General features: G+C 42.5%; 1 protein-coding gene across 2 annotated transcripts in view; it reads right to left on the reverse strand.

Annotated features, from left to right (window-relative positions):
• The window catches only part of CDH13 (cadherin 13), a 553,953-nt gene that overhangs the window by 143,392 nt on the left and 387,261 nt on the right, over window positions 1–23,300 (reverse strand). For both annotated transcript variants that reach the window (XM_070761895.1, XM_070761896.1), the window contains exon 7: window positions 3,644–3,822. In XM_070761895.1, the coding sequence (XP_070617996.1) occupies window positions 3,644–3,822 (179 nt within the window). The remainder of the gene's footprint in view (window positions 1–3,643; window positions 3,823–23,300) is intronic.

Below are 23,300 nucleotides of genomic sequence, written 5' to 3' on the forward strand. Positions count from 1 at the left end.
GGGGAAAGATCAGAAGTAACGTGAGGAAATATTATTTGACTGAAAGAGTAGTAGATGCCTGGAACAAACTTCCAGTAGACGTGGTTGGTAAATCCACAGTAACTGAATTTAAACAATGCTATTTATTTGTACTTTCCATCACTCCCACCCCCCAATGGCAAAAAAGTACTATCGTTGGCAAAAGCTGATAGACATTCATGTTTTATAAATGATTCTCCAGCTGAGTCAACGCATTTTGAAGAGCGTGTGAAATCCAAGAAAGAATTAAAGGAAGGTTTGATTGACATCCTGGAGATTCCTCCTGAACCCCTTCCCCCATTCTTTAGGGTATAATTCAACAATTTATCTACAGCTAGCTCTTTTCAAAGCAATGGCATTTATGTCACAGATGCCTGTCAATATTTCTCTCTTGTTTTAATTGCACTAACTTAACATTTAAAAAGCATAATTAGGCACAATGTATAACTGCCTTATTAGTCATAGGATGGGTTGTAAAAATGCAACAGCTGGAAGGCTTTGTCCACTGACTATGGGTGGATAAACATGGGGAAAAGTCTCTTATCTCAGTTCCTAGCTGGTGTTGAGCCTGGAATCCTTGAAGTATCTCACTAAGATTGAGTTCATAGTCCCATCTGGCTATTGTTCTGTTGGGCTCTCTCCTAGAATCCTCCCAAAAATTCACAGGTACAAATTTCAGACACACACACGTTTGAAAATTCAAAACAATGTTCTTTATAATGAAAATTCACTTAAACCAAGCCCTCTTTTGGTATAGCCAAGAGCACTGGTCTCCAAACAAACTGGTAATTTGTACAAGTCCCTTATCAGTTCTGAGATACTTAGCTTGCAGCTGTGAGGTAATTCACAGTCCTTCTTCTTTCACAAAGTGAAACACACTTTGCTCTGGGTTAGTTTCAAAGCGGGGAAAAATCAGCACACAAAAAGTCAAAGTCAGTAAAGCAGTCACGAAACACAACGATCAGATAATCCTCCACAACGGCCAAACCCACAGGCTGCTCTTTATAGCAGCCTCACTAATGACCACAGCCCCACCCAACCACAGGTGGCCTCGTTTTCTTTGATAATAATCTCTCAGTTGTTGCTGCCTATGCATCGCTCTCCGCATGCGTGGCTGTATCATTAACTCTTGTTCTGAATCCAAGGAGGAGCTAGATAATTGATCTCCTTCTGAGATGTCTGCCCCACTCTCCTCCTCTTTGTCACTCATGTCTTCTTGGTCAGAGGAGCCTTCATCAGCAGATTCCACCGGGGGCAAAACAGGCCTGCAGCATGTGGATGTCTCCCCCACATCCACAGTCCTTGGGGAAGGAGATGGGCCAGAGCTAACCACAACAGCTATAAAGCTCTTTGGATGACTTGGTGGTTGCTCAGCCCCCATATCTATATTTTTCTTGTTTCATATGGATATTTTAACCAAAGTGCCCAAAGCTAAGAACATAGTAATAGAAGATATTTGCATCTCAGCGTTGAAGGGTTGTGGGCTGCCCAGAGCGAAGGGAGCGTTTCTTTTCTCTGGGCACTGGCAGAGGTTTATTCCCTCTCCAAGTGCCCAGAGAAAGGAAAATGCTTCGTTCGCTCTGCCAAAGCCTTCTTAAGCGCCACCAAAAGGCTCCTCTGGCAGCCCAGAAAAGCCCAAGATGGCTGGGATTAAAGGGGGAATGGCAGGAAACTGGTTGGTCCTTCATGCTGCTCTCAAATTTCCTGGGAAATTTTTCCAGGCTCGGGTTCTTAAGTAGAAAATGGTTCTTGAGAAGAGGGGAAAAAATCTTGAACACCTGGTTCTTATCTAGAACAGGTCTTAAGTAGAGGCATTCTTAGGCAGAGGTACGATGATGCATAAACACCCTTTAACTATTTTAAAGAAAAAGAAAACATACATTAATTACATTTGCACCGCCCCCTCGTTCACACTCCAAAGTGGCTGCTACACTTGTAAATGAAAATGGAGCCATAATCACACAATGATAAGGTTTCAGAGAGGTTGGCTCGCTTCTCTTTATGCAAATTGGGGGTGTCAGCATGGAAATACATTAAAAGGGAGATTAGTCTTCCTTGCCCTCCCCTTGTGTTGTATTAGCCAGCTACATGGCAGCAGTCTTCAGTTCTGCTTTGCAAGTCCAGAAGGATTTTTGCAACGTCCCTAGTCTTTGATGGCTCAGAATTTTAATCTGAACCGAAGAAGAGTTCAGCTCCTTATCCCTTCTTACCTCACAAGCTCTAAACCTTCTTCTTTTCTTCAATGACAAAGCCTAACAAGGCTCATTTCTTCTCTCTCCAACCCAGTTTTTATATCAAAATTCTCTCCGTATTTTCCCCAATATCCTCTTGATGTTGATGGACCGTGAAGCAGACACTTGTGAGTTACTAAATTGCTATTTTCCTCCTGCTCTTCCTTCTCCTCTTCCTCTTCCTCCATCTCCATCTCTTCCTCCTCCTCTTCCTCCTCCTCCTTCTCCTCTTCCTCCTCCTCCTTCTCCTCTTCCTCCTCCTCCTTCTCCTCTTCCTTTTCTACTTCCTCCTCCTCTTCTTCCCCCGCCTCCTCTTCCTCCTCCTCCTCCTCCTCTTCCTTTTCTACTTCCTCCTCCTCTTCTTCCCCCGCCTCCTCTTCTTCCTCCTCCTCTTCCTCTTCCTCCTCCTCTTCCTATGTCTCCTTCTTTTCCTCCTCCTCTTCTTCCTCCTCCTCCTTTTTCTTCTCCTCTTCCTTTTCCTCTTCCTCCTCCTCCTTCTCCTTCTCCTCTTCCTCCTCCTCCTCCTTCTCCTCTTCCTTTTCTACTTCCTCCTCCTCTTCTTCCCCCGCCTCCTCTTCTTCCTCCTCCTCCTCCTCTTCCTCCTCCTCTTCCTATGTCTCCTTCTTTTCCTCCTCCTCTTCTTCCTCCTCCTCCTTTTTCTTCTCCTCTTCCTTCTCCTCTTCCTCCTCCTCTTCTTCTTCCTCCTCCTCTTCCTCCTCCTTCTCTTCCTCTTCCTTCTCCTCTTCCTCCTCCTTCTCCTTCTCTTCCTCCTCTTCATCCTTCTCTTCCTCCTCCTTCTCTTCCTCCTCCTCCTCCTTCTCCTACTTCTCTTCCTCCTTCTCTTCCTTCTCCTCCTCCCCCCCTTCTGCATGCAAACTGCGTGCTAATCTATGAAGGCTCTCAGTCATCCAGTTCATGGCTATCCTAAAAGTGCTTCCATTTTAAAGGCTGGATCCTCCAGCAATTAGTTAGAACTGAAGCCACTTCTCGGATGAGGTGCAAAATGTCTTAAAGAAAGAAAAAACCCCCAGAAAGTCTAGTTGCCTTTAAAATAAGCCATGTGTATTCTAACATTATTTCACAGCCTCTTTCTAAGCATGAGAAAATTGAAAGAAAACACCTCCGGTCTAGAAATAGAAACACTGCTGATCTGCTACAAAACACTGGGAAATTAAATCCTAATATTAGCCATCTGTCTAAACATTTCTCTTTCTCCCCACACCTCCTCTGTGGGTTCTACATCCTATATTTGTCCTAAACAAACCATCCAAAGATCACACCAACAAATGGCCTATTGAGTTCCAGGTAAGGAGACAAGGTGAAAAATAGGCAGTGACCAATAAGCCTTGCAATTATTGTTGGTTAACACATCATGGGAAGAGCTTGTGACTTACTTCGCGGTCCAACATGGCTGGAGATACCACTGTGACAATGTCTCCTTTCTCTGGGTCAATGTAGAACATGTTCGGAGAGGGTTTGTCTGGCGTCTGCTTCAGGATGTTGTATCTCAGCACCGCATTATCTGTAGCGGTGTCGTCGGCATCAAACGCAGTCACCCGCATCACAGTAGTTCCTGGAGAAAGGGGGAGAAAGAGAACAAAATTTTATTTCCCGCAACAAGGCATTGAAGTGGATTAACCAATGGACGGCTCTCCGTTTTGCATCTAGCTTGTAGGGGTTGGTACTTCTTGTTTGGAAAAAAGAAAGATTCGGAGAATTGAAGAGAATGGGAAAAAAATGAGATGAATTGAAACAATTCTTGGTTATATCATTTCATTGTCCTTTCCCTCCTACCCCATCTAAATAGATAAACATTATATATTAGAGCAGAGTTGTTCAACCTTGGCAATTTTAAGACTTGTGGACTACAAGTTCCAGAATTCCCCAGCTTACAAATGTAGTAAGTTACTACCAATGTAGTAAGTGTAGTAAGAGAGAGAGAGAGAGGGATGGAGGAAGAGAGAGAGAAAGAGAGGGAGAGGGATGGAGGGAGAGGGAGGGAGAGAGAGAGAGAGAGATGCCCAAAGTAAGCCATAAGTTTCCAACCTTTGCATCGTTAAAATTGCAGACTTCAGCTCCCAGAATTCTCCACCCTGGCTAGGGAATTCTGGATGTTGAAGTTCACAAGTCCAAAAGTTGCCAAGGTTGGACACTGCTGCATTAGATGTTTCTAATGGGTCTGACTTAAAACTGGATGGCAGCTGTACAGATATGCAAATGATAAGATGGCTAGCTGATGAGGCCAGAACAAGGCCGAAATAGTGCTATCCTAATCTCCCTTAATTTTAAAAAATTCAGCAAAAACATGTGATACATACAGAATATAGTTTGTCGGCTATGAATAAATTAATTGCCTTGAAATGGCCCTAGGTTGGGCCAAGAGGCAAAAAGGAGCTGTGACGTTCCTTCAATATACCAGGGTGATTCGACAGAAAAAATCATATAGCCCCTCCCTGGTACAAAGCTGAAGGGATCAGATCCTGTGCCCTAGAGGTTAATTCTCTGCCTTACAAGGCATATATATATGTATCACATATTTTGGGGCCTAGAGGCAGAAAGGAACTGTGATGTTCCTTCAATATACCAGGGTGATCCAACAGAAAACACACAAACATATAATGTACATATGTTTTGTGAGTGTGTATATACACACACATAACATACATACGTGTGTGTGTTTGTGCATATAACATATTTTTGCTGATAATGAAAAGGAAAGGAGATTAGTATAGATTTATTTCAAGCTATTTTGCTCTGATCATCTGGCCCTACCCTTACTGGGATTTGAACCTGGGCAATCTGCCTGTAAAGCAGAAAACACACCCACACCCACACCCACAACACGAGTTCTTGGCATATTCGGGTTTCTTCCCGTGTAAGTTTCAGAGATTTCTGGTGATGTTTCGACAAGGTTTATATATATATATATGTTTGCGTAAATTTTCACGGGTACAGGTATGACGGTCTTGGCATATTCAGGTTTCTTCCCGTGTAGGATTTAGAGATTTCTGGCGACGTTTCGACGAGGTCCCACTCGTCATCTTCAGGCTGGTGCTTCTGTTTGCCCTAGAACAAGGACAGAAGCACCAGCCTGAAGATGATGAGTGGGACCTCGTCGAAATGTCACCAGAAATCTCTAAATCCTACACTGGAAGAAACCCGAATATGCCAAGACCATTTATATGTGTGTGTGCGTGTGTGCGCGTGCATGTGTGTGTCACATGTTTTTTTGCTGAATTTGAAAATTAAGGGAGACTAGGATAGATCTATTTCGGCCTTATTTTGGCCTCATCAGCTAGCCATACCCACTGGGACTTGAACCTGCAACCTTTGCCTTGTAAGGCAGAGAATTATCCTCTAGGCTACAGTATCCAATCCCTTCAGCTCTGCACCAGGGAAGAGTTACATATTTTTGTGTCGAATCACCCTGGAGTATTGAAGGAGCATCACAGCTCCTTTTTGCCTCTTGGCCCAAGAGGCAAAATATATATATATAGAACAAAAATGATGGGAGTTGTGACTGTATAATCGCATTAAAAGGACCAAAAGGATCCCTACTTTATTACAATATATCCAAGTCACTATCCTCTCTTCCAAACAGCCCAACTCGCTTTTCAAAGCCAACCGAGGGCTTGTTCTTCAAACCTCATCGAGGGGGATACATTGGTGGCTATTCCCTTGCAAGGGACGGGTGGAGCATTTAGCAGGACACATTCTCCCGCATTTCCTGGTGGAGAACTTATCCTCCGCTAGGCATACGCCTGTAAATTCAATTAGAAGCCTTTAATGAATTTTCCATGCCCACCTCATTAAGCATATTCTTCTGCAGCCTAGTTATCTCCCCCACTGTGAGCAAGTTGTAATTAGAAAAAGCTGGGGATTATTAACCCTGAAGTGCGAAGGCCACTCGTACTTTCCCAGATCTAGCAGTTCAATTTGCTGGGAGCGTTTTTCCCTCTCTTGCATTTCAATCGGGACTTTATCTCTCCTTCACCTGCAGTCCAACTTCAGAAATGAGGTTCTGACGAGACAGCTGCCAGAAAAGCTTAGCTTGAGTCCCCTTTTCTTTTGGAAAAATCCAGTTGGGAGGGGGGCTGAGAAGTTTTTCTAGAAGATTGACGGCAGAAAAAGACCTCATGGTCCATCTAGTCTGCCCTTAAACTACTTCCTGTATTTTATCTTAGGATGGATATATGTTTATCCCAGGCATGTTCACATTCAGTTACTGTGGATTTACCAACCACGTCTGCTGGAAGTTTGTTCCAAGCATTTAATCCTCTTTCAGTAAAATCTCATTTTCTCACGTTGCTTCTGATCTCTCCCCCAACTAACCTCAGATTGTGCCCCTTTGTTCTTGTGTTCACTTTCCTATTAAAAACACTTCCCTCCTGAACCTTATTTAACCCTTTAACATATTTAAATGTTTCGATCATGTCCCCCCTTTCCCTTCTGTCCTCTAGACCAGTGATTTTCAACCTTTTTTGAGTCGCAGCACATTTTTTACATTTACAAAACCGTGGGGCACATTGAGGGGGGCGGGGGGGGGCGGCTAAAAAAAGTTTGGACAAAAAAATTCTCTCTCTTTCGCTCTATTTCTCTCTCCATCCCTCTTTCTCTCTTCCTTCTTTCCTCCTTTTTGCTCTCTTTCTCTCTCCCTCCCTACCTCCCTCTATGTCTTTCTCCCACCTTCCCTCCCTCTCTTTCTCTCTCTCTTTCTTTCTTTCTTTCTCTCTTTCTTTCTCTCTCTCTCTTGTTTTCTCTCTCTTGCTTGCTTTCTCTCTCTCTTGCTCTTTCTTTCTCTCTTTCTCTTTCTTTCTCTCTTGTTTTCTTTCTCTCTCTGTGCTTTGCAGCACACCTGACCATGTCTTGCGGCACACTAGTGTGCCATGGCACACTGGTTGAAAAACACTGCTCTAGACTATACAGATTGAGTTCATGAAGTCTTTCCTGATACGTTTTATGCTTAAGACCTTCCACCATTCTTGTAGCCCGTCTTTGGACCCGTTCAATTTTGTCAATATCTTTTTGTAGGTGAGGTCTCCAGAACTGAACACAGTATTATTCCAAATGTGGTCTCACCAGCGCTCTATATAAGGGGATCACAATCTCCCTCTTCCTGCTTGTTATACCTCTAGCTATGCAGCCAAGCATCCTACTTGCTTTCCCTACCGCCTGACTGCACTGCTCACCCATTTGGAGACTGTCATCCACTCTATACACTTTTTGCTTCTTCTACCTTTCCTTCTGGTTCTGCATCTTCAGTGATTTTCCCAGTTTAATGGCTGCATTTCCAGCCCAACCCGTCCCTTGCATCATTTGCTGCTCAGCCTCTGTTAGGCTTGGATAAGACGTTTATGTCAGTTTGTGGTAAGCAAAGACACAATGGCACAAATGATTCTGTGCCTGCTGCTTTTTCTTTTTGGCTGACATCCAGATGTACTACTGAGCTTGGATAAAATGCTGCCTAATAATGAAAGAGGCACAGAGGAATTAAGGTTGCTGCTCCTCATGGTTAGATTATTGCAACACGTTCTGCATGAGGCTACCCCAAAGCATGTTCGGAGACCACAATGCAGCTGCACAAGTTGTTGTAGGTGTAGCCAGTGTTGGGCAGCAATATTTGAATTGACTTGATGACCCGTAGCTAGTATACAGGGTCTGTTCCAAACATAATGCAATTATTTTTTTAAAGTAATTTATTGAACAGATTTGCACAAACACTTAAAATTCTTCAAAGTACTGTCCTTGGGCCTCTACACATTTTTTGCAGTGACTCTGCCATGACCGATACATGCTCTGGAAGGCATCTTCGGGGACTTCTCATAAGGTCTTCATCACGGCTGATTGGAACTCTTCTATGGACAAAAACCGGGTTCCTTTCAGGGCTGGGAACAAAAGGAAGTCTGCTGGGGCAACGTCAGGACTATAGGGGGTGGGGGGTGGGGCAGCGTTGGCACCTGGTGTTTGGCCAGGAACTTGCGGACTTGTAGTGCGTTGTGGCCCGGTGTGTTTTTCATCCATAGAAGACATCCAATCAGCCATGACGAAGACCTTGCGAGTGGTCCCCAAAGATGGCTTCCAGGGCGCGTACTGGTCATGGCAGAGTTGCTGGAAAAAATGTGTAGAGTCCCAAGGACAGCACTTTGGAGAATTTTAAGTGTTTGTGCAAATCTGTTCAATAAATCACTTTTTTAAAAATAATTGCATTGCTTTTGGAACGCACCCTGTATGTCTCACAATAGTGGAAGGTGGAATTTTATGGCCATAGTTTGCTGTTGGGTTACTCAATACATGAGCGGTGAAGCTCATGACTTGTTTTGGGCAACTTTGCCAAATTTGGAGTCCCCTGATCTAAATCAACCTAATTAAATAAACAATATCCATGGAAACAAGAAACTCTTCCTGATATGTCATTGGTGCATATTAATATGATGATCGGGTGAATGCAGTAGGAACGAGGAAAAAATTAGACTTCCTCAACGATTATGAAAAGCATGCCTAATTCATTGTGATCAAAATAAATCAACTTTTTAGAGAAATGGCATGGTGAAGGGGAAATGGCTGGCTGCGACACTCATCACAACTAATTACATGTTTGACTGTCAATTTGTACTTTAAAGAAAAACAAACTCCGGGGAAGCCACAACAAATCGGAGAAGAAAGATCTATTCTTCTTTCCAATCAAGTACATTTGAATTGCAGCTGCAAATATTAACTTATGGCTGTTGTTAAACTTGGAGGCTTCATCCAGTCGGAAGTCGGTTTAGCGAGAATTAATGAGCTACAGACAACGTTGCTCTACAAAAATTCTGCTTTCCCCAATACACACAGCTATTTCAACTGAAGACTTTTCATAGGTTCAACTGCCCTTTCCAAATTCATTTATCTTTGAGCCTTGGGTCAAGGCAGTGGAACCCTGAATTTATAGCTTGGTGTATTGTTTTACTAGTAGTTTTTCTGTCTAATAAATTCTAAACGATGCCAGTAGTAAAGCTCATGGCATTGTTGACAAATCAATTGGTGATGCAATGGAAAGCTAGGTTTCTCATCTACAAATCCATCTGGTAGATCAGTGTTTCCCAACCTTGGCAACTTGGAGATATTTGGACTTCAACTCCCAGAATTCCCCAGCCAGCTGGCTGTAGGATTCTGGGAGTTGAAGTCCAAATATCTCCAAGTTGCCAAAGTTGGGAAACACTGAGGTAGATGATTTAACATTCATCCTCAAATCTAAGCAAGTTCTTTTAATTTCCATGAAATGAACATTTTGGCTTCAGCTATGAGAAAGTTGCAAAAAATGGGAGCATGGTTTTCTGATAAGGGAAAGTTCTAAAAAGGATCTTAGTGGCTTACATAAATTAGCAAACATTCGTCTTATGAAAATTGAATGGTAAACAGCCGATAAACTTAATCCATGCACTAATAATCCATGCACTATTAATTATATTAATATTAATTTGTACAAGAGGAGAAGGCTGAGCTGGAAGTCAGGGTTAAATGTGTCATCGGTTTGGAATCATTGCACAGATAGAAGAGACCCAAGTCCAACTCTTATGAATTCTGTTGAGCGCCAATTTAAGTTTGATCAGATTCTTGTCTATAGGTAGCAATAATAAAGTGTTCAGTGCTTTGAACTTTGTCAGTGTTCCTGGTCCATTGTGCCTGACATGATCGGATGGAAAGAATGCTTAGCATCAGATCAAGTCAAGCAACCATTTATTAGGATTAGGTTAAGGTCAGTAGTTAAAACAGAAAAACACCTATACACTCCACCCTCTGAGCTTCAAAAAACAAGAGAAGTTCTCCCAGCACAGTTCCTGGTATTTCCATCAACCTTCTTTCTGTTCAAATTATAAAACTGCAGCCAGAAATTCTTACACTCATAAAAATATCCCCTTTCTCCGAACAGGAAGCTGTCCCAAGCTGCAGTATTGCCCACAAGATCATATGCTGCAACATCCTGCCTGTCAACAACTACTTCAGCTTCAACCGCAATAACACAAGAGCACGCAACAGGTTCAAACTTAATATCAACCACTCCAAACTTGACTGTAAAAAATATGACTTTAGCAATTGAGTTGTTGAAGCGTGGAACTCATTACCAGACTCCGTGGTGTCAACCCCCAACATTTTTCCCTTAGACTTTCCACAGTTGACTTCTCCAGATTCCTTAGAGGTCAGTAAGGGGCGAGCATAAGTGCACTAGTGTGCCTTCTGTCCCCTGTCCAATTGTCTCTCCTATATTTTATATATCTTTTCTCCCATCCATATATCCCTCCTCTACTCTTCATTGATGTATTCTATTCTCATATCTCTTCTTCTATCCCTTCCCTGATATTTACTACTACACTTATTTATTCTCCTTAACTTTCAATTTGTATTGGACAAAATAAATAAATACATAAAAATAAATAAATAAGTTCTCATAACTTGCCATATGGATCCACCACAAATAAATAGAATTAAATAGAATTAAATAAATAGAAGCTAAAGTTCTCAGGCCTAAACTTGGCTTCTCGTAACACTTCTATTTCCAGTACTACTGTATGTTTGGAAATAGTATTATTTTCTTCCATATATTCCATTATCTATGTAAAAGCAATCCAACATTTTAAATGTTGAGTATTTGTAGCACATATCACTCCCTGGACTCATTTCTTTGGTTTAAACATAGAGTGTGCCACTGTAACCATGTGGAATGTTAAAAATATTGCTAAAGCCACCGAGAAAGAGGTTAGAAATCTCAGGTATGACAGCAATCAGTCAGAAATGACTTATAAGGCAAAGCGATCGTACATGGGAATTACTTTCCCACGGAATGTTCACATAAAACATGAGCTGAAGTGGAGATTTATGGCCAGGTCAAATTTTAGCAATTTCAATGTTTAACCTCACCCACTCTCTCTCTCTCTACCCTGCCTCCCATTCCTCACCCCAGGGGATTTTATACGTGTTCGGAATTTTTAAAAAAGTATTTATGTGCTAAGGTTACATGGAATGAGTTATGTCCGCCCTCATTTGTAGAAGCAGCATGTCAATGTAGCATCTATTGAACATGAGCATTTGTTTAAGAGTCTGGTGCAGCCTGGGTTGAAGGTGAGATCCGATGAGGCCATTGTGGGAAACAGGACATGGTTTGGGACAGGCTGACCAGGATAAGATCAAACCAAACAAATTTAATAAGGAAGCAGAAAGCACCCAACGAGTTTTTATGTTTATATCTCCTGCTACCAGCGAAGCCAGCAAATATTAACGTTAATGTAGTGTAATGTCTTTGATGATGATGATGATGATTTTCATCATCTTTTATTCATTAAACATGAAACTCAGTCAACTGACTGAACATTTTAAAAAATGTCACAAATACCACTGACTTGTGCTAGTGGTTGATACAGAAACATAGAAACATAGAAGATATACAGTTTATACATGGTATGTTTGTGTGTATGCTTGCTTTTAATAATGGGGTTTTAAGTGTTTTTTAAATTATTAGATTTGTTCTTACATTGTCTTTGTTATTGTTGTGAGCCACCCTGAGTCTATGGAGAGGGGCGGCATACACATCTAATAAATAATAATAAAATAATAATAAGATTGACGGCAGAAAAAGACCTCCTGGTCCATCTAGTCTGCCCTTGTCCTATTTCCTGTGTTTTATCTTAGGATGTATCTATGTTTATCCCAGGCATGTTTACATTCAGTCACTGTGGATTTACCAACCACGTCTGCTGGAAGTTTGTTCCAAGGATCTACTACTTTTTATTTTTATTCTGCCAATATGGATAAAATAATGTGGGTTGCTGCCAGCGTCCCGAGTATCTTCTTAAAATATATGATGTTCCAAGAAGCGCAGTTTTTGGCAGCTCCATTGATGTTATTTCAGAATTCTTCGAAAGTTTGCTAAATATATGGATGAGCAAAAATAAGGAGCGGTTTATTGATAAAGTTCCCCAGTGTCTGAGCCAATGTAGCAATCACAGAATAAGTAGAGAATTCTTTTGGATAAATAAACCAATGTGTTCTATTTCTACTCCTAGGCTTGAAGGACCCACAATCTTATTTAAGATAAGGCATTTTTAGTGTGGATGTCAACTATGGACCTATATAGAGATTTTCCTTTTTGCTTGTGAGACCCAAGGCCAAATGGGCAAAATCTACCTAAAATTAAATACTGTATTTTTGTCTCTTTTTCAGGTTACTACTTCACTTGGCAGCTTTCAATCCGAATCTTTTTTATGGTTAACCTGTTCTATCACACAAGTGCCTTTAATTTTCAGTTTATTCTTGGCCAACTCATTGTTTCCCCTCCTAAGCGAGCCAGGATTGTTTGCCATAATTCAAATTTGATTTCAGATTTTACAGGCTGTTTAAATGCAGGCGCAGGCTTTATAGTCTAGAACGGCTAAGCACAGAGCTTACGAAAAGAAATAAATCTTGCAAAGGCATCCTTTCTTTCTGTAACAAGCTTCCTTCAAGCTGCAGCTCTTCGTTTGTCTCTGATGTTCATTTTGTATTTGCCTTTGGGTTGAAGGGAAGTTGGTGAAGTAAAATGGCAAGAAAAAAGGAGCAAAGATACAGTTCAAATGTGGTGCCTGGCCATAAAACTCGTGTATCAGAAACAATGGAAAGGTTCAAACCTTCGCATCAAGCCATCATGTGATTGGCTTGCCTTCAGATCTTAACCATTCTCATTGTCTAATAGCAATAGCACGTAGACTTATATTCTGCTACACCCTCTCTAAGCGGTTTACAGGGTCAGCATATTGCCCCCTCCCACAACAATCATAAAGCATTTTACCAACCTCAGAAGGATGGAAGGCTGAATCAACCTTGAGCTGGTCAGGATTGAAGGAATCAAACTCTTGGCCATGTGAGCAGTTAGATTGCAATACTGCATTCTAATCACTGTGCCACCACGGCTCTTGCTTAAGATGGTTTATAATTTATCTATCTATCTATCTATCTATCATCTATCTATCTATCTATCTATCTATCTATCTATCTATCTATCTATCTATCTACCTACCTACCAATTGAACATCCATCTTTTCCTGCTTCATGTGCAAGACTCATTGTCTCCCTAATATTTAGCATTGCAATCACATCCTATTGCTGATTAGCTGGCCTTTTTAAGTACCCACTCTCTCTCTCTCAAGTACCCACTCTCTCTCTCTCTCTCTGTGTATATAACGTGTTTCCCCGAAAATAAGACACTGTCTTATATTAATTTTTGCTCCAAAAGTTGTGCTACGTCTTATTTTCAGGGGGTGCCTTATATTTCTCAAATAAGACAAATTCACAGACAGAAAAGCTGACACCCCCAAAGAAAATGTACCGTATGGTACACTGATTACGGTACGGTACCTGTCAGTATGGCACCCCCCCACACACAAACGATGGCACTTATATGGTACAACAGTACACTCCCGCTATTGCAGCTTCTGGCCAGCAGAGGAACTACAGTCTATGCATTGTAGTGGAGACTGTAATGGCGGTGAGACAGCAGCAGACTGTGTCTGCTGTACTGGACGGTACAAAGCGATGGAAGGGGCCAGCAGGGGATGCCACATTATTATGGTACCGCTATGAACAGCTTTGAATGGTACCGTATGTTTTTCCACCCTACCGTATGTAAACTTGACTACGCCTTATTTTTTGGGGGTGCCTTATATTAGCAAATTCTGCAAAACCTCTGACATGGGTACGTCTTATTTTCGGGAAAACAGGGTAGTTGTCGGCTATAAAAAGCTTATCTGCCTTGGAATATGGACCCTGGTGGGGCTGAGAAGCAAGGAGTAAGCTGTATGCTCCTTCCATATACCAGGATGACTCGACAAAAAAATCACACCCTTCCCTGGTATAAGCTAATACAAGAGATGAGCCTGTGGTCTCGAGGTTCATCTCTTACAAGGCAGAGCCCCGGGTTCAAATGCAAATAAAAGGGTGTGACTACCTGATGAAGGCAAATAAGCCTGAAATAGATCTATAGTAGTCTCCCTTCCTTTTCATTATCAGAAAAAATATGTCACACACACACACTGTATATACTAGGCTCCCTTCCTTTTCACTTGTCAGCAAAAATATGTAACCATAATCTCTCTCTCTCTCCCTCCCTCCCTACATCCATCTCTCTATCTCTGTCTGTCTGTCTGTCTCTCTCTCTCTCTCTCTCTCTCTCTCTATCCATCCCTCCCTCCCTCCCTCCCTCCCTGTCTCTCTCTCTCTCCACATCTACATCTATATAGTTGTAAAGACCTTTGCAATAGTTTATTTGCTTAAGATAATGGTGTTTACCATCAAGCAGCACAGGTATTGTTTCCCGCAAATAGGTGCGAAGTGAGTCTCAAATAGAGAAACTCACTCTCACTTCCAGAACAAAGCCATCCTTGCAGTTTTTCCTGGCAAGAATAAAATCCGGCGAGACCATAAATTTGACTTCAAATGTTGGATATTTTTTTTTTCCTTTTCTTTTGCTGAGTGTCGTGTTCTTTGCAACTGGACATTACAGGGCTCTCTTTCTGGCTTGTAATTTTTCTTTTTTTAAAGAAATTAATCACCCTTTTCACACTGCTATATTATCCATCATTATTCAATTCCGACAGTACAGAGAACATTACATTTTGAGGATGATGAATTGGGAATATTACATATTTTATGACTCCATCTCTTCACACGTTGTTGTTTCTCTTTTGAATGGGATGCTTAACGGGCTGCATGTTAATCCTCTATTATTAAATTTGTCATCAAAGCAAAAGTGGTCTCGCATCACCACTGAGCCCATCCAGTCCCTGGGTTTGCCTTCTCTGATGTTTGCAGAGGGGCCATCGAGAGAGTAAATCATATGAATTATCGCTTTTAACAGAATAACAACCCATTACAGGCTTACAATGCAGGTTCTCCTGGCGCCTTGTTCCTCTTTTATATTTCATCCTCCATAACCATATATAGTGGTACTTCTACTTCAGAATGCCTCTACTTAAGAACTTTTCTAGATAAGAACCGGATATTCAAGATTTTTTTGCCTCTTCTTAAGAACCAATTTCTACTTAAGAATCCGAGCCTGGAAAAATTTCCCAGGAAATTTGAGAGCAGCACGAAGGCCCAGCCAATTTCCTGCCATTCCCCCTTTAATCCCGGACATCTCGGGCTTTTCTGGGCTGCCAGAGGAGCCTTTTGGTGGTGCTTAAGGAGGCTTTGGCAGCTCAGAGCGAACAGAGCATTTTCCTTTTTCTGGACTTAGAGAGGGAATAAACCTCTGCCAGCGCCCAGAGAAAAGAAACGCTCCCTTCACTCTGGGCAGTCCAGAGAGAACGAAGTGTTTTCCTTTTTTAAAAAAACGTTACAGTTTTGGATTTGTTTTATTCCTGTCACCTCACCTTCTTCCTTCAGCAGCGACTGTCCTCCTCCTCTTCCTCCTCCTCCTCCTCCCACCCAAATTCCGAACTTTTATTTCTTTCCTAATGTGTTTGCACACATTAGTTGCTTTTACATTGATTCCTATGGGAAAAATTGCTTCTACTTACAAACTTTTCTACGAACCTGGTCACAGAACGAATTAAGTTCTTTAAGCAGAGGTACCACTGTACCTGGCTTGTAAGAAGAAGGAGAAGCTCTCAACTGGGACGTCCTGTTAAAAATATGCACTATTTTTAGGGATGATGTTTAAATTCTCCTCTTCAATTTGCAGAAATGGCCATGCGAGATTAGGAATTTGGGGAGTCGGTCCACATTTTTGAAAGTTATCTAGGTTAGGTAACAAATAGGAGGGGTCTTTAGATGAGCCGGGGGGGGGGCATAGCTTCAAAAATAGAAAGGGAGAAGACAACGGCTAAATTTGATTCAAATTGGAATTGGATTATCATTAAATTAAATGGTGCTTTAGTGCGGTTACTCTTCCCCTGTATAATTAATACTTTCTATCTCCTGGCTTATTAAAAGATAGGACCTTCATGCAATCTTTTCAAGACGTTTTGGGTCCACATTGATATCTTTTCAAGAAAAAAGAACAAAACCACAGAAATTCATTGAATGATTTATCCTCTGGCTGGCTTAGAATAACTTTCTCCAACTTGGTGCTCTCTACTGTATAGATGCTGAAAGAACAATTCCTGCAATTTCCCAAGAATTTGGGGCTTGATTAATTAACAAATTAACATAATAATAATAATAATAATAATAATAATAATAATAATAATAATGAGAAGGAGAAGCTTCTTGGAGTTTGGGTGCTAATCTAAAGGAATTTTAAGCCAGATGAATCAGTACTTCTCTTCATATTCTTAAAACATTTCTCTACTCCCATATACATCAAGGCACTTATTTGATCACAATTTCACATTTCACCCCATTATTGATTTCAGAGTCAGATCCCATGAATTTGAACTATCTTCAAGTTTAACATGTGGCCAATGAGCAGGACTTGTCACAACTTGTTGATGAGTAAAGAGTAGTGGTTAATTGACCATTAGAACTCTCTGTTAGCATTTCATGATTAAAGTAGATCTAGAATTCACCATCTCCTGGTGATTGGCCCAAAGTTCTCCATCTGTCTTTCATGCCTAAGGCAGGGCTAGAATTCACCATCTTCTGATGATTGGCTCAAAGTTCTCCACCTGTCTTTCATGCCTAAGGCAGGTACTAGAATTCACTGTTGCCTGATGATTGGCCCAAAGTTCTCTACCTGGCTTTCATGCCTAAGGCAGGTACTAGAATTCACTGTCGCCTGGTGATTGGCCCAAAGTTCTCCACCTGGCTTTCATGCCTAAAGCAGGTACTAGAATTCACTGTCTCCTGGTGATTAGCCCAAAGTTCTCCACCTGGCTTTCATGCCTAAGGCAGGTACTAGAATTCACTGTCTCCTGGTGATTAGCCCAAAGTTCTCCACCTGGCTTTCATGCCTAAGGCAGGTACTAGAATTCACCGCCTCCTGGTGATTGGCCCAAAGTTCTCCACCAGGCTTTCATATCTAAACTGGATCTAGAATTCACCATCTCCTGGTGATTGGCCCAAAGTTCTCCACCTGCCTTTCATGCCTAAAGCAGGTACTAGAACTCAAGGTCTCCTGGTTTCTAGCTCGGTCCTCCTTCACCATTGGTCCTCTGAGTCCTTGGAGAGGGGCGGCATAGAAATCCAATTGATACCTAAATTAGACCAAAGTGGCCCTTTACCTGTTATTTTCAATGCCTTTCTTATTTCTATAGTACCAACTTCTCATAGGTTCTATATATTCAACATTCCATGTATTACAGTTGGTAAATTGCTGGACTGGAGGGGAACAGAACCAGATTCTGGAACGCAGCTGAGTGACCTTGTACCTCCTTCTCCGTTGCAAATTAGTGCCAGCCTGAAAACAAAACCTTATATATGGTATGCCTGTATGTGTGTATGTTAGTATAGGGGATTTTCTTAAACTCATAATATTTTAATTAATTGGATTGTATTGGATTGTTTTTCACTTGTTGTGAGCCGCCCCGAGTCTTCGGAGAGGGGCGGCATACAAATCCAAATAATAAAAAATAAAAAAATAAATAAAACCTGGCTGAAAAACAAACCTCCCTTGTCACATCATGTATTCATAGCTTTGCTATGTGAACTGAAACAAGCAAAGCGCGAGAAATAATCCCGCAACTAAGTGGGACAAATGCTAGGAATGACAACAGCAGTCCATTATATGTGTGATTAACTTCCACCTTTCTCCTCTTTCTGCTCTCCTGAATGAGGTGGTTTAAGCTAGGCTTGCCAAGAGTGGAGAGGTCTTTTTCCCCCAAGCTTTCTTGCCATTTCAACCGGCCATGCAAATAGCTGGGAAAACCATTTGTGATGGCAATGCTTTAATCAATAAAGGCCTCTTAAAACGCGAGACAAACATAGCAAGGATTCAGCATATTTCTCCTTTATTATTACAGCCAAGCTGCAATTAATCTTCTCCAAGAAATATGCACGGACAAATTTTTTTTTTTTTTTTTTTTGGGGGGTGGGGTGGGGGGCTGAAATGTTTCCATGACTCCTATTGTCTTTGTGTTTCCGGTCTTAAGAGCTCCGTTTAGTGGTTGCTGTGCCAACAGGTATTTTTTTTCTCTCTTTCTCTCTCTTGAAGTCAAGCAAGGATTGCATTGTGAGGATGGTGGTATTGCTTAGCTACATATCAAGTGAAATTGTACTTTTCCGATCCCTTAGATCAGTGGTCCCCAACGTTTTTTCCACCAGGGACCAGTTTCAGCAAGACAATTTTTCTATGGCCCAGTGGGGGCGGAAAGGGGTGTGGTTGGGGGCGGGATTAAGCATGGGGGTGCTGGTCCTCCCCACCCCTCTTTACCGCCATCGCTCTATGGCTGGCAGAACCTGCCTCCCAAGCCCTCTTGCCCAGCGGGAGCTAAGCGCTGGAGAGAGGGGGTCAGGCTGGCCCTCCTGCCTCTCCCCAGCCAAAAACGCAAAAGCGCCCCGCGGCAGAAGCCAAAAGAGGCTTGAGCCTCTCGGTCCTTCCCGCCCGTCTGTCCCGTCCATCGTCCTGTGGCCGGCAGAACCTGCCTCCTGAGGCCTCTTGCCCGGCGGGAGGCGAAGCGCTGGAGGGAGGGGGTGGCGGCATGAGGGCCGGCAGCTGCTGACTCCACGGACCGGTGCAACATGCCCCGTGACCCGGTACTGGTCCACGGCCCGGTGGGTGAGGACCCCTGCCTTAGAGCCTCCAAGCAAGAAGAAGCTTCTAAAAATTTGAGGGCAAGATGAAATAAAGGCAACGCTTGAGATCACACCGCTCTGATTTCCGACATGCAGTTATCCAAGATTGTGGGTTGATTTGAAGACTGAGAATCATAGTACAATCATAGTTGGAGGGGACCTTGGTGGCCTAGCCCAAGCCTCTAGCCATCGTAGCTTGGATATTTATGACTGCATGACTGTAACTTGTTGCTTGTATCATTATGATTTATATTGATTGTTTCCTAGTATGATTTGATTGCTTATTTGTAGCCTATGACAATATTTAAATGTTGTACCTAATGATTCTTTTATGTACACTAAGAGTATCTGCACCAAAGACAAATTGTGTGTCGTCTAATCACACTTGGCCAATAAAGAATTCTAATCCAATCTAATCTAATTTGCCTTTTGAGAAAGTTAGAGAAGGACAGAGGACAGAGGACAAACTTCCTTCCTTCCTTCTTCCCTTTTCTCTCTCTCTCTTTCTTTTTCTTCCTTCCTTCCTTCTTCCCTTTTCTCTCTCTCTTTCTTTTTCTTCCTTCCTTCCTTCTTCCCTCTTCTCTCTCTCTCTTTCTTTTTCTTCCTTCCTTCCTTCTTCCCTTTTCTCTCTCTCTTTCTTTTTCTTCCTTCCTTCCTTCTTCCCTTTTCTCTCTCTCTCTTTCTTTTTCTTCCTTCCTTCCTTCTTCCCTTTTCTCTCTCTCTCTTTCTTTTTCTTCCTTCCTTCCTTCTTCCCTTTTCTCTCTCTCTTTCTTTTTCTTCCTTCCTTCTTCCCTTTTCTCTCTCTCTCTCTCTCTCTTTCTTTTTCTTCCTTCCTTCCTTCTTCCCTTTTCTCTCTCTCACTCTTTCCTTTTCTTTCTTTCTTTCTTCCTCTCTTCTTTACTTCCCTCCTTTCTTCCCTCCTTCCCTCTTCTTCATCATAAAACCAACCCTCACATCCTACAATCACCTGAATTTTCTTATTCGTATGAAAGGCTCAGTGTCATAACCACATACAGGTACTTCAGAGAAAAAGAACTTCAGGGTGGTAAGAAGAGAAGAAAAAGAATAAGAGGGAGGGAGGGAGAGATTCCTTGCTTAGAGCATTATTTGTATTTATTTATTATTTTTCTTCTCCGACAGCTCATTTCAAATTGTATTGTCTGAGAATCTGAACTGTGAGACTCCAGATTCTCAGGAAAGTCACTGCAACAAGTTCATTTCGAGACAACTGTTCCAAACACAGAAGATTGCACAGATAATTATTTTGCCTTATGGATCCTCTGTCTCATAAGGAGACCAATAATTTATTTGCCTTCCAAAGCCTTCTTTATCCCAATTTCATTTTATTTTGGAAAGGGGAGGCAAGCATACCATAAGTCACTTATGGACTTTGATAGACTTTTAAACGTTATTATTTTGGTCTCTGCTTACCTGCAAAAAATAAAATAAAAAATGCCAATGGCAGTTTGGGATCTAATATTATTCCCTGTGATTTATAGCTATGGATTATATGTCAGATTTGAAAAATAATGGTTAAAATTTTCTGGACCCTTGGAAAAAGCAACTTGAGTTCATTCCAGCCCTATGAATCAAAGTTAGATGAAGTTATTCTTACATTTTAAAAACAAACTTGATTCTAAAATGTGATTTTCCAGAGTTCTACCATAGTTCTGAATTTCCAAAGCAGCTGCTGTTACCAGAGGGGCAAGATTTATCTTAGGAATTTTTGCCCTGTGCTTTTTAAAATTTATTTTGCAATTGGATGAAAATCAGGGATTTCTGTCTGCCTCTATCCCCGATATTAACGTATTGTACAGTGAATGTTAATGGTTTGTAATATATTTATTTATTTATTTATTTATTTATTTATTTATTACTTAGATTTGTATGCCGCCCCTCTCCGAAGACTCGGGGCGGCTCACAACATGTAAAAACAAATCATAAGCAATCAGACAAATTTAAAATATTTAATATTTAAAAAACCCCATATGCTAACAGTCACACACACAGACATACCATGCATAAATTAAACGTGCCCAGGGGGAGATGTTTCAGTTCCCCCATGCCTGACGGCAAAGGTGGGTTTTAAGGAGTTTACGGAAGGCAGGAAGAGTAGGGGCAGTTCTAATCTCTGGGGGGAGTTGGTTCCAGAGGGCCGGGGCCGCCACAGAGAAGGCTCTTCCCCTGGGGCCCGCCAACCGACATTGTTTAGTTGACGGGACCCGGAGAAGGCCCACTCTGTGGGACCTAATCGGTCGCTGGGATTCGTGCGGCAGGAGGCGGTCTCGGAGATATTCTGGTCCGATGCCATGAAGGGCTTTAAAGGTCATAACCAACACTTTGAATTGTGACCGGAAATTGATCGGCAACCAATGCAGACTGCGGAGTGATGATGAAACATGGGCATACCTAGGTAGGCCCATGACTGCTCTCGCAGCTGCATTTTGCACGATCTGAAGTTTCCACCCATAGTCACTGAATGAGTAAGATGGGAAGCATAGAAATTCCATCCATCCATCCATCTCCTCCTCCTAATAATAATAATAATAATAATAATAATAATAATAATAATAATAATTTATTGGATTTGTATGCTGCTCCTCTCCAAAGCCTCGGAGCGGCTCACAACTACAATACACCATGTACGAATCAAATGTTAAAAAACAATTTAAAACAATCACACAACCTAACAGACCATACATAAAACCATAATAGCTAGGGGTATATCAGTTTCCCCATGCCTGGAGACATAGATGGGTCTTCAGGAGCTTTCGAAAGGCAAGGAAGGTGGGGGCAATGCGAATCCCCGGGGAGAGTTGATTCCAGAGGGCCGGGGCCACCACAGAGAAGGCTCTTCCCCTAGGCCCCACAAGACGACATTGTCTGGTCAATGGGACCTGGAGAAGGCCAATTCTGTGGGACCTAATCAGCCACTGGGATTTGTGCGGCAGAAGGCGGTCCCTGTAAGAAATCTGGTTTATTTTATTTATTTATTTTATTATTTAGATTTGTATGCCGCCCCTCTCCGCAGAATCGGGGCGGCTCACAACAAGACACAACAAATCGTAACAAATCCAAATAAATTTAAATATTTAAAAAGTTTAAAAAGAATCCCAATATACTAACACACACACACACACAAACATACCATGCATACATTGTACATGCCCGGGGGAGGTGTTTTAGTTTCCCCATGCCTGACGGCAAAGGTGGGTTTTAAGGAGTTTACGGAAGGCAGGTAGAGTAGGGGCAGTTCTAATCTCTGGGGGGAGTTGGTTCCAGAGAGTCGGGACCGCCACAGGGAAGGCTCTTCCCCTGGGGCCCGCCAACCAACATTGTTTAGTTGACGGGACCCGGAGAAGGCCCACTCTGTGGGACCTAATCGGTCGCTGGGATTCGTGCGGCAGGAGGCGGTCTTGGAGATATTCTGGTCCAGTGCCATGAAGGGCTTTAAAGGTCATAACCAACACTTTGAATTGTGACCGGAAATTGATCGGCACCCAATGCAGACTGCGGAGTGATGGCGAAACATGGGCATACCTAGGTAAACCCATGACTGCTCTCGCAGCTGCATTCTGCACGATCTGGAGTTTCCGAACACTTTTCAAAGGTAGCCCCATGTAGAGAGCATTACAGTAGTCGAACCTCGAGGTGATGAGGGCATGAGTGACTGTGAGCAATGAGTCCCGGTCCAGATATGGCCGCAACTTTAGAGAACCATCTTTCAGCTGTGGCGAGGGGGGCGTTTGCCCAGGTTCGCCTGGTGCACACCTGGGCAAACGCCCCCCTCGCCACAGCTGAAAGATGGTTCTCTAAAGTGAGCTGTGGATCGAGGAGGACGCCCAAGTTGCGGACCCTCTCCCAGGGGGTCAATAATTCCCCCCCCAGGGTAATGGACAGACAGATGGAATTGCCATGACTTCACCCTGCAAGGGATTATGGGATTGTTAAGTGAAGATGATACCGCCTGCTACCGCACGAATCCCAGCGGCCGCCTGCTACCGCACGAATCCCAGCGGCCGATAAGGTCCCACAGAGTTGGCCTTCTCCGGGTCCCGTCGACTAAACAATGTCGTCTGGCGGGCCCCAGGGGAAGAGCCTTCTCTGTGGCGGCCCCGGCCCTCTGGAATCAACTCCCCCCGGAGATTAGAACTGCTCCCACCCTCCTTGTCTTTCGTAAACTACTTAAGACCCACTTATACCGCCAGGCATGGGGGATTTGAGACACCTTTCCCCCAGGCTTATTATAATTTATGTTTGGTATGTATGTGCTGTTTGGTTTTTAAATTATGATAGGGTTTTTAGTTTTTTTTTTTAATATTAGATTTGTGCCTATATATATTGTTTTATCGTCTGTTGTGAGCCGCCTCGAGT

This window comes from Erythrolamprus reginae, chromosome 9 (genome assembly GCF_031021105.1).
Source record: "Erythrolamprus reginae isolate rEryReg1 chromosome 9, rEryReg1.hap1, whole genome shotgun sequence".
Lineage (NCBI taxonomy): Eukaryota > Metazoa > Chordata > Lepidosauria > Squamata > Dipsadidae > Erythrolamprus > Erythrolamprus reginae.